Raw genomic sequence first — 17,541 nt, 5'->3', positions numbered from 1 at the left:
TTCAATTGCGTCTATTTCTGGCCTCCACTAGTTTCCCGCCTGACTGACGTCAGCATAAAGTTATTTTCATGAATGGAGGGGGCGGTCACGAGGAATCGGTGACGTCAGTGCTTGCGGAAGCACAGAGTGGAATGTTGATACATTGTTGTTGTTTTGTAGTTAATTTAGTTCAGAGAAACATTTCGCTTCGGTTGCAGGACGCGAGAAGGCTCAGCCTGTTGATTCCAGGACACTTCTCAGAGACTTCCCGCATCCCCGACAGAGATTCCGCGCTCACAAGGTAATGTGTGCGAGCTTTTCTGGGAGATGTTTTGAAATTCCTCTCGAAATTGCGGATGTTCTCACGATGACGGACAAGAATTCAGCCTATCTGTAGTATTTATGTAGTCGATGCATGGCTTAATAAATTCTTCTGTTAAATTTTTAAAGTTGTATAAAGAGTTAGTATTAATTTAGGTTACTATAAAGATGGAACATAAGTTATATGATAGTGAAATATTTGATTATAAAAACAAATAGTGGTGTGGTTTGGACACGTGTTAAAGATTGCAACTTGGAATTTAGCTTACTAATGCTTTTTCGGATTTTTATTTTGTTGCTTTTATATAAACAATCACATTTGTAAACATACTTAACTCACTGGCTGTCTTTAATGTTGTGTAAATTTGAAGTTTACTTGCTTCGTACATTTTAAAGGGAATAAAGTAGGCTAAATCGTAGACGGTGCATCTTTGACAAACTAAACAGCAGTTTGGCCATACTATTCCAACTTTTTTTTATCGGTTTTAACAGCGGGCATGTTTCAAAATAATTAATATTACGCCATAAGGAAATAACACGTGGTTGGCGTTTAGGAATTCTGGGACAAAGGGCATATTTGTGTGGCGAGCACTTTTGGGTGTAACGGCAAGCGACCTAAAGACTGTTATGATGATACCTGATGATACCGAGTCAGCTGAGCCCGCGGAAATATTCCGTTTTCTCGCGCTCTTTAATCAACACGAGGATTCAAGAATAGGGTGACGTTATGTCAGATTCTCAGTGCACGGCGGCGTGAACGCGCACAGTGGTGGACATGACTTTTAAGCAAAATAACGCGTTGTACCTTCAGTAAAAGGCCTACTTGCAAAATATTTGCTATATTTTGGAGGCTTTTTATCGTTACGCAGCGCAAAAACCCGTGATAGATGATAAAGCCTACTGTTTGAAATAACTTAATCATGAAGCAGCGTGAGCCACCTTGATGTCTACCAAACCCTAGGACTTTAATAAGACATTAACAAGTTTGTGATCGAATATTCTTTATGATACTCACTTATTAAATGGAATATCCATGTGTGATGTGTAGATGATTGGAAATATTTATTAACACGTTGTTTAGGAATGATTTTGTCCACTCTATTCTGGCAGGTTAGCTCAAAAGCAACGCCCTCAAAGGAAAAATGAGTCACTGGATAATGTGATTCATTTCCACATTGGGTGATACAATAGCTGTCCTGAACCTAATGCGATACAACTATATTAAAGTGAAATCCATCCATTGTTATTAGAGGAATGCTTGTCAAACATGAGTATGAAGTTGGACTTCATTTGGTAGGCTATGTAACGTTACCATTTAAGGACACCCATGGTGGGAAATTAACTTTTTGCAGCTTATAAATTGGATATTAAACTTCTTTAAGTGGACCAGAAATGTATTCACACTGTTCCACATTGGTTAGGGTCTAAGTATTCACACTGTTTTTTTTTTTTTTTTTGCAATTCACTTTAACCCCATTGGTGTTGTGTTGCAGCTTTGTACTTAAAATTACAGTGTTAGTGTGGAGAGCTTTACGTTTACATCACATATAAGTGAAGCAAGTCAAGTCAGTTTACTTAAAGCAAAGCTTTATAATGCTAATACCCAATTGTCCACATTTAGCAGTTTAGAGCTGGATGACAGTATAGATTAAATTTAATGACAATATAAACAGTCATGCAGTTGCAGTTGAGATTTGTTTTATATAAGCCCTCTTGTGTGTCCTATGTGTAAAAATTGGATATACTTATAGGAGCTATAAATTAGAGTTTGTTGCAAAATGGAGGATTGTTTGTGTTTTCTTTTCTTTCTTTCTTTTCCAATTTATAACAACCACACCATATATCTAAATGTATTGTAAGTGTATTTTACCTGAAACACCTCTATCAAAGTGTTTAGATGTAAGAAAATTCACATTTGATATATGAAAAGCTCTCGTGCAGCTTTCATGACGAACAGCAAATCAGGCATGCACGGTGACAGCATGTCTTTCATCTGCTCCCTAAGATAAAATCGAATGTGTGCATTTTTTTTTTTTTTACAAAATAGCACTTGGAGACATTTTACAAGGCATCTGCCACAGAAATATCCACCAGTGTGTAAAAAAGCATCTGCATTTGACTGGTGGCGGGTGTTCATTTCACACCCTGGAGAATATAAAAAGGCCACCACCCATGTTTGAGGGGCCGCTGTGGTCGCTGTGGTCAAATCTGATAATTTGGCTTAGTTTTTCCAGAGTCAGCAGAAGATCAGTTGTTGAGGCTGCTAATTCAGCATTGGACATTGCCCAGAAAGAGTCTTGAGAGCATTGAGTGCCTGTCATTACACTGAAACAGTTGCTGGGGTCAGATTATATTTGTGTTCTCATATGTTCCATTGGTTCAAGAGGGTATTGCGGGAGAAGGCGCAGAGAATAGAGCATATATTGTGTATATATCTTTTGTGTCCCATCTTGATCAATGTGGAAAATCATGGAGGAGGGCAACCTTGTCATGTCTCCTTATTCACTGTATGTGGGGTTGTGTGACCTCGTCTGACTCAGAGTTGCTGATGTATCTGTGGCGATGGCCTCCCACATGTTGTACGTTGTCTGCTCGCTGCATTTAGAAACCCAGGGGAAGTGCACTGCGCACACTGTGCTGTCATGAGACGCACACGTGGGATCACAAGCACTCGTGGCCTGTCACTAAGCAATGCTCCATGAGTAAACAGTTTACAGTCAGTATTATAGTAATCACATGATGCCAGTTTTGAGTTATATGGTTTAGGATTAGTTGTAGTATTGATTATCTCACACATCTAAAGCCAGCGTACGCAAATAGCAACACAAATTCCTGTGGTTTAGAGAGTTCGTTTGGAGAACCGGAACTCTTACAGTATCTTTGTGGTTAGGAGAGTGGGTATTGAAAGTGAATGAGACAGCGGTAGTTGGTGAGTTAATGACTCAAAACGAAACTCAGGGAAACTCCAAACCGAATTTGCACGTCAAGCGTTTGAGCACCACGTCTTGACCTAGGCTGCAACATTATCAACAGTCATAGTGAATCAAATGCAAGGTCACTGTACTGTCACTTGAAATATTGCAGTTAAATAAAAAGCCTGTGTTTGATCTGGCCGTTTCCAGAATTTGGAAATGTGTGATGTGGGCCAATGTAGAAATGTACTCTTTGTACACTAAAAAATATGATAAATAGGTAAAAACAACATGTTTTTACATTGCTTTAACTTATCAAAATATTTTAAGCAATTTTCAACTTTTTTCTGATTCAACTAATTTTTTAAGTTAGTTTATTGTAATTCAAAGGAATAGTTCGCTTAAAAATGAAAATGATGTCATCATTTACTCACCCTCAATTGTTTCAAACCTGTATGAATTTCTTTCTTCTGCTGAGAGTGTTTGAAGAATGTCAGTAACCCAACAGTTGATGTATCCCACTGACTTCTATAGTAGAGAAGAAAATACCATGGAAGTCAATGGGGAATATCAACCGTCTGGTTACCAACATTCTTCAAAATATCGAAAGAAGCAGTCGAAAGAAATTTATTCAGATTTGAAACAACTTGAGTGCGAGTAAATTATGACGAAGTTGAAATGACTTAAACATCCAAGTTGATTGTACTTAAAAAAAATAATAAGGCAGCAATTAAAGGGGTGATGAATTGAGAAATTAAAGTTTCCTTGAGCTTTTGATATCTAAGAGGTCATCATATTATAAGAATATCCTGTAAGTTTCAGAACTGAAAACGTCCTTGTTAGTCCAATAAAAGCTTTTATTGACACCAGGCTCAGCAAACGACGTTTTTCACGTTTTTCAAAGTGGGGAACTATGACGTCAAAGAGGATATAACACCACCCCCTCAGAAGAAGATAAACGCCTACTTCAACACGGCTGGTTTAGCCCTGCCCACCGATTTGCGCATTTCATGCTAAATAACATGTTGGGTTGGGCCGATGGACGATATCATAGATTGCATCATAGTTTAGATTGCATCGGGCTAAACATCGTGCCCCCCCGTTTCCATGGTGACGCGTTATGCTTGGAACGTGATTCACCACCGCCAAAATAGCCCTCTATTGCACATTCAGTGCTTTTATTTCAAAATATTTGCTTAACTTGTAACTTGCTTACCATTTCATGATGAACTGTCTTATATTTCGATTCTCAAATGTGTAAGTGAGTTTTTGTCGTTTAAAAAAAAAAGAAAAAAATCTTGATCTGTAACGTGAGATGGGCGCCGTGTTTGGGCCGCAGATCAGACATTTCTGTCTGTTGGATGTATAGTGCGGGAATTCATCAGTTTCTCCCGAAATACATGAAAGTAAGTGGCCCAGAAAAATAGAGTTGACTTTATAATCATTTAAACTGTGTCTCTCTGATATGAATAAAAACCGTCGTTAAATATTTGAATGGGTTGTTATTTCTGCTTCCATAGACACCATTTATATTATATATTATATATACTGCTATTATATATTATATATATATATATACTGGTTTTTAAATGTCTGAAACCTAAAATAAATATTATGTGGTTAAAAACACTGAACATTTGTGATATAACGAGGATGAGGGCTGTGCGCATCTGTCTTTGGCTTAGCGCCAGCCATAGCGCGAAAGCACGCGGTTTGAATCTGCCAGTTATATCACTGTACATTCGCTCCATAGACTCGCTCTGTGCTCAGCTGCTGCAAAGCGTGCCGAATTCGAAATTGCTGATAGAGGAAAATATGTTGTGGAAAATGAGAATATTATGAAAATACCCCCTCCCCCGACTCCCTCCCGATATCATCGTCCATCGCGATGTTTCACTAAAAATATACCGTTTACAAAATATTGTGCAGTGCCTGGTTGTGGAAGAAGACAGTCGCTGCATAAGCTTCCTCTGGATTCCAATAGGACTGCATGGTTAAACTTTATTTTTAATGATGTTTCAGCTGATGAAGGTAAAACATTGTCCGTTTGTTCTAGGGATGTCCCGATACCACTTTTTCACTTCCGATACCGATACCGATGCCGCACCTTTGGCTTTTGCCGATACCGATATTAGTCCGATATTTTTTTTTTCGTGGTCCGACGTGCCGTATACGGCCCACAGGGTGGTTTATAGGTTTAACTTTGTGAAAGACAAAACAAAACAAACACAAAAGTAAACATAATACATATCTTTGGAAAGCTGAGAAACTCGTGATTCGAACGACGTAAACCATTTTAAGATACAATCAACACAGCGGGCACAATCTGTCTCTTTGTCAGACCACCAACAGCCAAAACAAACCAACACAAACTGGAAGAAACTCACCAATTAGCCATCTGTTAGTCCACATTCCAACATAAATGGTTTGGTTTCACTGTAAAGCGTCCATACAATCCAATTTGAAGAAGTTTTTAGTCCAAAACAATTGTATATATGAATAAACATCCATGGAATGTAAATAGTAGCATTTCGCGTTAGCCGACAGCGCTATCACAACTTCGACGCACTAATGCTACGTTCACACCGGACGCGAATAGGGCGTCAGGCGCGAATGATTTCAATGTTAAGTCAATGCAAGAAAAATTCCTGCGGCGCGAATGAGGCGTGGAGCGCGGCGCGGAAGACGCGAATACGCCTCATTCGCGCGTCAAGTTGGCGCGAATGGCGCGAATTGAGCGTTGTGCATTCACGCGTTTGACGCGAATTCGCGTCTGCCGCCCGAGTTGAAAAATCTGAACTTTGGCGTGAATTCGCGCCGCGTTAACCAATCAGGAGCCTAGCTGCTTGCTCACGTGGTGAAGTGTCTGGATGCTTCAATAAATTATTTTGTTAATATGACTAAATGCATGGTGGGATTATGCACAACAAAGCAAATGTTTCATCACTTAAAACATTATTTCTATATGAAGACATGTTCATTTTGTATTGAATGTTATTCATTCCATATCTAGAAATAGTATTCTGTTGTAAAGACAGACATCCCAAGTCTCCCGGAAGTTCCGGGAGTCTCCCGCATATTGATAGCGTCTCCCTGATGCCCGCAAATTAGTTCAAATCTCCCGGAATCTAGAGCGAGACATACTGCGCGCATAACATACATAGCGCGCTATATATATATATCAACATATGTGCATACATTCGTGTCTGGACGTGAGAGAGAGAAAAAAAATCACAGGACAGGTTAATAACCTTTGAAGGCTGGCTCTATTTATTATCAAAACAAAAATAAATGACAGCTAGATTAGATGGATGAGGGGCCGGGCGAGGGTGATCCTCGCTCAGATGCGGGTCATCAAACTGGGCGCGTGACAGGCGGAAGTACCGCTGACAGCGGCCGTCATCCAGCGCAGCTCCTGGAGCGAGCAAATGGTGAAACTCGCCAAACGGTTCGGCTCCGAAGGGTCCGGTGGACACAAATATACGGCGACGATGATCCCCACGCCGCTGTTCTGCTATCCAGAGTAAATACAGAGCGGTAACTCTCTTGATGAATGCTCGGTCGACATAAAAACAATGACCGCCAACGGATTTTGATTCTGACGCGCGTAAATTTCGCTTCAAACTTTACGCGCGCCAGTTTCGCTCTCTCTTTGAGTGACAGTTTATCTATCCAGTTGCAATAGAGAATGAAATGACGCTATTTTCTGATAGCCAATGAATTTCTGAAAAGACTGAAATGCAGCTTTTGTGGAATCATCCGATTACATTAGAATCCGTGCGCAAAAGCGAGAGTGATTCTCTGCGCGCGTGTGCTTAAACACAACAATCATCACGTGACAGGCTGCGCCGCTAAACTGGATATCGCTCATATTTTTTTCTCCCCTCCGATCTAGCGTTCTGGGCCGGTATCGGCGCGATACCGATGCCGTGGATCGGATCGGGACATCCCTAGTTTGTTCGCCTCATTTCACTGAGGATTGTTTTGTAAACAAGACACAGGTCGAGACTGGATTTTCAGACCGATTAAGAGTAAAGAACGGTGCTGTGCCGTCTATATTGGATCCGACAGAAATGGTGCAACACTTGCTTCCGGTTGCTATTTTTACATTGGAAGTTTTCAAAACAATTTATCCTACGTGCACTGACAAGTCAGTTGAAACTCATTATAATATGCAAAACTGTTCTCCACCCACAGCAGTGGGCGTTTACTTCCAAGTCTTCAGTGCGAAACGGCCATAAAAACCCAGCGTTTTTGAGCTAGGCTCAAAACTAGGGTAGAAAATAGCCTATTACTTATTCATTTTGATGTTTTTGAATGCAAAAACCAAGCAAACGTCACAAGTTTACCGCAGCGCAGACAACGATATAAGAAAATTTCAAAAGCCAGTCCATGACCCCCTTTAACTTTATATTTTTATTTAAATTTACAGTGTAGTGGTTTTGACTTTAACGAATCTAAAAATGCCATTGAAATGACATGTATATCACTTATACCCAAAATACATTAGTGTACCGATCTTAATCATTATTTTAAAAACTTTATTCAAATATCATATTATAATGATACACAACTTTTATATGACGGACCAATATTTTTCAAGATTTTCATATATATATATATATATATATATATATATATATACACATGTATATTTAAAAATGTTAACAATATTATGCATATTGTATATCATTTATATACACGTTTCATTATGTTTTGTAAGAAATAAAAAAAGATCAATCCAAGTGAAGATGTTTTTTTTTTGCCACAATTATCTAAATACGTTTTATTTCAGAAAGTAAATGCATGTCTATACATGAATTGAATTTGAATGTTTTTATTACTTTTTTAAGTATTTTTTTCAAATTTAATGCACTGTGCAGTAGAGCAAACAATGGCTGGCCACGTTTAATTTATTGTTGAATAAATTAACAAAACAAACAAAAAAATAGGGTCATGTTATTGATCCATGTATTACAGAGTCAGACTTTATTATATGGGATGTCTGGACCACAAAGAAACACCCTGCCCTTTTCGTGGTGCCCTTTACCAGTTTCTGGTTCGGACCGGACTGACCTCACCACCACACTGTGGTCAGGTCTGAGGAAGAGCTGTCTGGGACTTATTTCTCAAGAGCTTGAGTAACTGCATGTTTATATGTCTATGATGTGTTGATGCAATCCTCAAGTCCTAATGGAAGACCATTAGTTAAGCATAATAAGCGTAGGCTGGAGAACTGATGTTACGTCATATATGTGTTCGGATGAGTGTTGACGGTTATAACCAATTTGGTTATGTCATGATTTTCCTGTGAAGAATTGTGCTTGTTGTTCATTACTTATTAACCACGTTGCACTGGCTTCTCTGCCGTACATACTGGGGCGGGTTTGTCTTTGGTTAGCACATTCTTGACATTCCTTGGAATTCCTGCGTCCCCAGTTGGAAAGGAGCTTTGCGCTCGCTACCTCTCCTCCCAATCCGCAGAAAGTTCCGGCGGTCCCGCCAAGCGTTTCCAAGGTTCCACGTATACTTTTCCTTCCACCCCTGCGAAACAACAGGATTTTCCTGGAAACATCAGTTCAGGAGGGTGTGATTCCCTGCCGACCGTCCTCGCTCTTACCAGTAAACAGCATGACTAACAGCTCTGCTATGCTCTCCATTTCCTTTACATAATATCCCTGCGAACACGCCGCTGCGCTGTGGAAATGAGTGGGCCGGGACCAAAAGAGACAGAGCTCTCCACCAAAACAGAGACTCGGAGCAAAGCCTTCTTGCGCAGGAACGTAGCAGCTGGCCATTCGCTGCTAAACTAGTGGAGCAGTAACAAAAAAAAAAAAAAGAGGAAAAACAAACAGCAATGACAAGCCAGGCCTCCATTTATCATGGGAACACAAGCACACATGGCTTTGAAGTGGTGTTTGGCTTAGCCTAAGGCCTTGTCTCAATTCCATACCTTTCATAAGTGGTCAAAACAAGAGAATCTGAGGCAACACTGGCGTCAAATTCCATAAAAGGGGAGGTCCTTTGTGAGTTGTTTCTGAGAAAGTTCACAATCTCAAGACTCAAATATGCGGTTACCCAGCCATATTACTCAGGGAGCCTAGAAAGAACGTCATCGCTGTAGCAGCCAAAGCATGCAATACTCTAGCAGATATTGTCCGTGCGGGCCAGAGGTTTTAGTCGGTTATAATCCGCCTCGTTTGGTTTATTGGGATCAGATGTCATGTAAGCAATTAATTGAAACGTAAGTTATGTGACGCAGAGGCCCGTTGTAGTTCACATCATGGTTTGTAATTCATGGAAAATGATTGCGCTATTTGGCAGAGCTCCTTGACACAGGCAATCCTTTCCATCGCAACTGAGAGTTGAGTTAACGTTATGTAGTGGAGAAGACTGACCCTTGAAGTTCAACAGAAAGGTTGTTGACAGGCTTAATACCGTGACCAGCATCCACATGGCATGTCTGAACAGCTTCAACTTGTGATTACTGAATAGTTTCAGTTCTGTTTGTGCTTGTATATTACATAGCGCAATGCATGTCTGGCACGTCATTATGTAAGACAAGCCGTATTCATTTGATAAAACGTTATATGGTTGATGTGAAATAATTAGGCAACTCTACCACGTTAACCGGCCTCTGTCAATGGTGTTGTATTGTTATTGTTGATTCTTAGTTTGACTCACTAAAGGATGTGGATGTTGGGGCTCCCAGTTCTATATCTGATGAGGTAATCGTAGCTTTACCACAACACTGCAACAAGCAACTTTATAAATGCTATGCTTGCAGAAATAAAGTAAACTTGCTCAAGCATTATTTAATAGTCAATTTAGTCAAACGTGACATGAATAGACTTCTTTTACACAATGGGCTCTATGCACGGCGGTGTTTCCGGTGAAGGTGTAAGGATGCTCGATAACTTCCGCCGATCGTAGAGTCCAATGCAATACCGAGAATTTATATTGAATTTTATACTCCATGGTTATACTAAAGAAACGTTAGTCACAAAAACAGACAAAACAGACACCCCTCGGTGTGTTTATGCTTTATATTAAATAAACATAACTATATATAAAATTGCATCTAAACGTATTAAAGTTTCGTTTCAAAGACGGGAGAACAGTACATTTCGAAGACTCTGCCATAATCCCGTTTTCCTCGGTTTTCCTCTGCTTTAATCTCCCCAACCGGAAAGTGACGAGCATCCTTGCGTCAAAATGCGGAACTTATGCGTGCATATATAGCCCATTCTAGTCAGAACAAAAATATGTAAATTGAAAAACGGAGGGCTTTCCAATGGGACAGTGCCCACAATAGGAGATCGTATTTACTCCTAAAAAGTTCATAATACCTCGGGTACATGGCAATGAAAGGTATGAATATAAAGGTGCAACTTGTGTTTTCCTACACTCTAAAAACTGCTGGGTTGTTTCACCTCAATTTTGGGTCAAATATGCACAGCAAAATCCCTAGTGTTAAATTAACACTGAGAGTGTGAATTATATAAACTCCGAGCAGTGTGTTAAATGAATACTGTAGCTGTGTTAAAAATTGAATAATTGAGTGAAGATTGAGCATTATTCAAAACCGGAATTGTGTCACCATTGTGGTGATCAGTGTTTGTTTTAGTTGGGCTCTTGACCCTTAATTAGATTTTGTTAATGCTGTACATTAGTTGTAACAGGTGAACACATGGACAAGGTCAAAAGGTCAAAGGTAGGGCCAATGTCTACAAGGCACAAGTCAGGAGTACCTTGGAGTACTCTTGCCTTGCCTGGATGAACGCATCACAGACCACCCTCAGGCAGATTGACAACATCCAGAAAAAGGCACTGAAAATCATTGGGGTGGATGAGGACACTGCCCTAAGGAAATATGCAATCAGTCATCTCAATCATCGGAGAACTGTTGCAGCAACAACTGTGCTTTTCAAAATGCACACTGAAAACTGTCCAGAGGATCTCAAAGCTCTGCTACCCCCACCAGATCTCGTCTGCCGAACCACTCGAAGAGCACGAGCAAGTCACGCACTAAAATTACCCAAGTTTAACACAAAATGCTTGGGAAGGAGCTTTCTTCATTCAGCTGTAACAACTTGGAACTGCCTCCCCTCTACCGTAGTAGGTGAAATCACCTCAAAGAATATTCAGGCCTTCAAGAAGAGACTAAACAAACATCTCCTTAGCAAAAAACTGTGATATCTTGATGCTCATTGCCACTTATTACACTTTCTTAGTTCTGAGTAGCTGCAGATCACGATAGGCTCTCAGGCCACAAACTGTTAAAGCCTGTATCTGCCAAAGCACAAATAAAAAAAAAAAAAAAAAAAGGTGATCTGATGGTATTTGTTGTGTTTTAACATAATCATTATTCCCCAGTCGTTTGACCTGAACTCCCTGAAAGCCCAATTTCTAAAATAGGTTAACTTCATTAATTATACTTAATTATTGACTTCATTATCTCATTAACTTCCTCTACTCAGTTTATATAATTCACACTCTCAATGTTAATTTAACACTGGGGATTTTGCTGTGTGGACAAACCCAGCCATTGGGTTACATTTTTTTATTACATGTGTAGTGTCCTTAACACTTACTCAATGATTTATTTAGATTAGTTTTAGATTATTTTGTACAGTATCACTATTATGAATGCTTATGTTTTGGCAGTGAGTGCTAAATATTGAAATATTGCACACAAAAAAAAAAAACAATATATTCGGAGTTGACGGTACTCAACGATTGTTTCAAAATGAATCACATTGACATTTTAATTTATCATTTCAGTATTGTTGCTTTAAGTACACTAGTAAGTAAAACTAAATATAACATGGAGTAAATCTGGTTATATTTAGATGATTGTAGTCATGTAGTAAGATCATTATGCATAGCATTGTATGCGGTTCTCTGAATTGAACGTGGGGCCCCTTTGCTTTTCTCAATGTCAGTGTGTGAGAAAAGTTATTCAGTTATCTACACTTCACACTCTTTGTGGCTTCCTTCACAGGGCTTTGTGCTTTAACATGGATAAATTTTTTCCCCACTGGCTTCAGAATCTATGATAAGAAGACTGTGTTCAGATGGACTATCAAATGTTCAGCATCAAAGGCGGTGTTCAGTCCTATAATTTATGTCCAGAAAACTATGAAAACCTGGGACATTAGGGCTTTTCCTCTCTGTGAGGGCTGAGCAGGAAAGAGGGGCCCCCTGTCAGTTCACCCCAGTTCTCAGCACAAATGGAAAGGGGGACCATGTGCTGAAGGAATTTCAGGGAAATGTGTGTGTGAGAAAGACCTGAAAGGCTGGAGGCCCCATGAATAGAGAGGGAAGCATTAAAAAAACCAAGTGATTCCATGGTCCTCGTTGGAAAGAAAAGCAGGGCCTCCCCTGTCAGAGACATTTTAAAATCACCCATGCCGAGCCAACTTGCTGTCTAGGAAAGCTCTTCTTGTCATAGCTGACCTTGTTTGTCACAGTTTTAGATGTGAACGCTCGGGACAGTGTGGCAATTGATTCTGATTCAACTCATATTTTAAAGTTGCAATTTCACGTATATTTTTTTAAATATAAAAAAGGAATATTGCATAGTTTTCTTGTTGCAAGTTTGACTGGAGCAAAGTGACTTGAGGGGCCCTTAATGTAGCCCTCACATCAAGGGCCAGATGGTATGAATCAAGCCTTGAGTGATTTTTTTTTTCATGGTATTTGGTTTCAACTGTTCAGTTCATACCCAATCTATACACGTTTGTTCTGTCATAACGGAAACATTTAAACCTGCAACTAATGCACGTCTGGTGTGGTTTACTAAGACCAAATCAAAAGAATGACTCAGAGTTTACCAAACATGCCAAAGGCAGTGAATCTGCTCACTGGTCAGTGATACTTATTGGAACAATTACTAAAGAATTCTTAGTAAGAGAAAATGATCACTTAAAATGGTTGAGGTATGCTGAGGGTTGAAGGCCAGATGACTGGACCGGCAAAATAAAGTGCGGAAGTGGGAACATGGGCAATCTGTGCTTCAACGAAATGCATTCTGAATGGAATGCACGTTTCCTCCTGGAATAATAGAGTTTAGCCCAAAGGAATAGGATACCACTTTAGGATTCCACAAGTATTTCACTTCTTAATGATTTTCCTTTTAATATTTCCACTCAGAATTGTGTCACTGGCAACTGGAGTTGTGTGTCAGCATGCTGGGCTAAATATAACAAGCACAGTTAAATAAGGACATGAAACAGACCAGGAAAGCCTAGTGTAACAGGATCCAGTCTTTCAGCCACAGTTCTAAACCTGATAAAGAACATTGTCTAAAAGCACAAATATAACAGTGTCTGTATAAGGGAAACTATTCCCATGTGACTGATGGCCTCCTGGAATGTTCCATTTACTGAAGAGCAAAGGACTGACTTAACTTGATTAAAACTCAACATTACATTCAAAAAGGTTGCTATTTGTGGTCTTTACCACTTTTTATATTTAAAGGAATAATAATAATTTGACAGACAGGCAGACGAATAGATAGAGCGTCATATGGATAGATTGATAAATACTGTAAAACAAACAAATATGGCCAATAAGTTATGACAACATGTTTTTACATTGCCTTAACTCATCAAAATAACTGAAGCAACAACTTTTCAACTTTTTTATAAGTTGCACAAGATCCAACTAATTTAAGTCAGTTTAATGTAATTTAAGTTGAAATGTCTAAAACATCCAAGCTGATGGCTATTTAGGTAAATGTAGCCCCCATGTCATCCAAGAAATCAATGTCATTCTTTCTTCAGTCGAAAAGAAATTAAGGTTTTTGATGAAAACATTCCATGATTTTTCTCCATATAATGCACTTCAATGGGAACCAAACGGTTCAAGGTCGAAAAGACAGTTTCAGTGCAAACTGTTCAAAGGGCTTTAAACGATTTCACATGATGAATAAGGATCTTACCAAGCATAACGATTGCTCATAAAAAAAGTGAAACCAAATGATTCGAAAAAAGATTCGTTCATTTTGATAAACAAGTTCAAACAGGAGTCACGAGCGCGCATCAAAGAACGGAGCAAGGTGACCATTTGAGCTTATAAAACTTTTTTTAAATAAAAAGCGTTTCGCTTTAAGACCCTTATTCATCGTGTGAATTCGTTTAAAGCCCTTAGAACACTTTACAGTTTGGACTGAAACTGTCTTTTGTATCTTGAACCGTTTGGTTCCCATTGAAGTGCATTATATGGAGAAAAATCCTGGAATATTTTCATCAAAAACCTTATTTTTTTTTCGACTGAAGAAAGAATGACATGGATATCTTGGATGACATGGGGGTGAGTAAATTATTGTTTGTTTTGTTTTTGTACATTATATTTGATGTTACAGACATGTGATGTACATTGTTGTGTAAGTGTTCAAGAAAATGCAATAAAAACAATATTACAAAAAAAAAATCTCAGCAAAAGTGTTTTTTTTTTTAAGTGAACCATACGTATTATCGTAGTCTATTTTAATTCTCAGTTGCTTTAAAGGTTATCTAATTTTGTAAAGGGGCCACTTTTAGTTTTTTTTTTTTTTTTTTTAGAGTGGTCCTCCAGTGCGTCGAGCTTATGAATGAAGCTTGTTTACCTTTTTCTGGTCACGTGACACTCTCCCTCTCCATCAGTCTTACAGTTCACGTATTCTGACCAGTTTCTGACGCACCTGAAATGGAACCCGTCGAGCGCGTGCTTCACGCGTTTTTTCTTTCTTTTTTTGTTAATGTAGATGACTGTGGTGGGTGTCTCGAGGCCGTGAGCTCGACTCACAGAGTGGCCTTTTTAAAAATAGCTCAGTAGCCAAAATAGTCTCGCATGAACGGCTAAGCAGAGAGATCAGACAAAGCTTCATGCAGAGAGCTGACCTGCTTCTATTATTGCTCTCTTGCAACGCTCTAGTGAGCTACATCGTGAGAACGCGAGATCAGCAAGTAAACAGGGTAACCCTTGTCTGAGTGATGTTGCGGCACACAGTTCTACTGACCTCTGCTGTTCGCTCTTGGTAACTTCATTTAACTCCGTGCAATTTAGGCTACATGATGACAGGACAGGTGCCCTGTGTTGTGACTGAAAAAAGAATATTCAACATTTCATGCGTTATATTTGTTAATTTATTTTTATGCTTTTCTTTTAGATTTTTGAGGAGTTCTGATTAGCTGCTTGTATGCAGGGTATGACGACTCATTTTACAGAGGGAAAAGCTTTAAAGGTAAGAACATTTCCCTGTGGTTTTTAGATTTAATGAGATCTATATCTCTAGGACATTATTTCAACTATTATTATCTGGATGGTTATTATCTAAACATTTCAGATGTAAGACATATTTCTTCTCATCATCCTTATATGGATGCCCCCATTTATTGCACATCTGTCGCACCATATTTTTCAGAAGTCACTTCAATAATCATATTAATTTCTAGTCACTATATCATTAACCGAATTGTGTGGAATTATTTTAATAAACGTTGAACGATGTAGAATATCTGCGTGGTGATTTAAATTGCTTTAACAAAATAAATAATTATAGTGCAAAACATTGTTATATTTTGAATCATGTATGTTATATTTTTTATTGTTTATTGGTTCTGTTTGGGAGATTTCGGAAAAGATACAGATACAGTAAAAACTGTAATATTGCGAAATATTATTACAATTTAAACTAACCGTTTTCTATTTGAATCTATTTTAAAATATTATTTATTCCTGTGATGTCAAAGCTGAATTTTCAGTATCATTACTCCAGTCTTCAGTGTCACATTATCCTTCAGAAATGATTCTAATAGGATGATTTACTGGTCAATACACACACACACACATTTTGAAACTGTGATGCGTTTTGTTTTCAGGATTATTTTATAAAGAAAGGTTCAAAAGAACAGCATTTATTTGTAATCTTTTGGACTATTATACACGTCTTTACTGTCATTTTTGTTCAATTTAATGCATTCTTGATGAATAAAAGTATTACTTTCTTAATTTAATTTTTCTTAATCTTACATTTTGAACAGAGGAAAAAAATACCAGTACACTGTAAAAAATATTTTCAAGATTTGTTATCACAACATATTTTCTTTTGTCAAATCAACTTTATAATAATTTATTTAGTTGAGATAACTTATTATTTTGAGTTTCTGATGGTTAAATTAATCTACTAACTCACTTTTTCCAGTTCAATCAACTTAAAATTTTAAGGCAACCCAGGTTACTTACTTTAAGTTAAACCAACAATATTTTTTTTACAGTTTAGTAATCACAACATTTTTTTCTTTTTTCAAATCAACTTAAATAATTTATTTAGTTCAGATAACATATCATTTTGAGTTTCTGATGGTTAAATTAATCTCCTTCATTGTATTAACTCACTTTTTCCAGTTCAATGAACTTAAAATTTTAAGGCAACCACCAGGTTACTTACTTTTTTAAGTTAAACCATCAATATTTTTTTACAGTGTACTACTGTTAACTAACTTGCAAGGTGAAAACTGACCGCAAAGAAAAGTTTGACTTTGCTTAAACTTTCTGTTGTCTCTCCGTTCTGCGGTCCAGGTAAAGAAGGAAGTGGGTGAGAATGCCCCGGCGCTCAGTGATGACGAGCTGGTGGGCATGTCGGTGCGGGAGCTCAACCAGCACCTGCGCGGGCTGACCAAGGAAGACATGGTCCGGCTGAAGCAGCGGCGGCGCACGCTAAAGAACCGCGGCTATGCTGCCAGCTGCCGCATCAAGCGCGTCACACAGAAGGAGGAGCTTGAACGGCAAAAAACAGAGCTGCAACAAGAAGTGGACAAGCTGGCCCGTGAAAACGCCAGCATGCGTCTGGAGCTGGATGCGCTTCGAGCTAAGTACGAGGCTCTGCAGTGCTTCGCCCGGACTGTCACCCGCGGGCCTCACGGTAAGGTGGCCACCACCAGCGTCATCACAATCGTCAAGTCGGCCAATCACAGCCCCAGCTCCGCCCCCTTTTCGGCACACTCGCAGTGCTGATTGACAGCGCCTGCCCAGCTCCTTTTGGTCCAAACGGCTCTGAACCTTGACTGGCCCCTGCTCGACCCACACTGAGAGGAAGCTCAGTGGTAAGACTTGAGGGGAGGGCGGAGGCCGTAATCTGCGTGACTACAACAGGCTGCATCTATTTTCATATCTCTCTTTTACACACACATACATGCAAAAACATTTCTTTTTTGTCTGTGCACTGTGCTAAAAACTCCGGCACCGGCAGGGCGCGCTCACCGCTCTTTCCACTTCAACACAGGCTGAGATTTAGCAGAGATGAGCACTTGTTAAAGTGTGAGATTGTACTTGACTTAACCTG

General features: G+C 39.1%; 1 protein-coding gene across 1 annotated transcript; it reads left to right on the top strand.

The window, feature by feature from the left end:
- Nucleotides 1-140: 140 nt before the first annotated feature.
- On the top strand, nucleotides 141-17,347 carry mafk (MAF bZIP transcription factor K). The gene is made up of 3 exons (XM_039675083.2): nucleotides 141-280; nucleotides 15,367-15,441; nucleotides 16,779-17,347. The coding sequence occupies exons 2-3, from the start codon at nucleotides 15,397-15,399 to the stop codon at nucleotides 17,211-17,213; spliced, it is 480 nt and encodes a 159-aa protein (XP_039531017.1). The 5' UTR covers nucleotides 141-280; nucleotides 15,367-15,396; the 3' UTR covers nucleotides 17,214-17,347.
- The last annotated feature ends 194 nt before the right edge of the window (nucleotides 17,348-17,541 follow it).

Source organism: Pimephales promelas, chromosome 3 (assembly GCF_988280905.1).
Source record: "Pimephales promelas chromosome 3, fPimPro1.hap1.1, whole genome shotgun sequence".
NCBI classification, from domain to species: domain Eukaryota; kingdom Metazoa; phylum Chordata; class Actinopteri; order Cypriniformes; family Leuciscidae; genus Pimephales; species Pimephales promelas.
This window is presented reverse-complemented; position numbering and strand designations above follow the sequence as displayed.

Excerpts from the sequence above, each read along its gene's own strand:
- mafk (XM_039675083.2), top strand. The coding sequence starts at position 15,397 with ATGCAGGGTATGACGACTCATTTTACAGAGGGAAAAGCTTTAAAG. Across the intron at positions 15,442-16,778 it reads CAGAGGGAAAAGCTTTAAAG|GTAAAGAAGGAAGTGGGTGA; the intron begins GTAAGAACATTT and ends TCTGCGGTCCAG.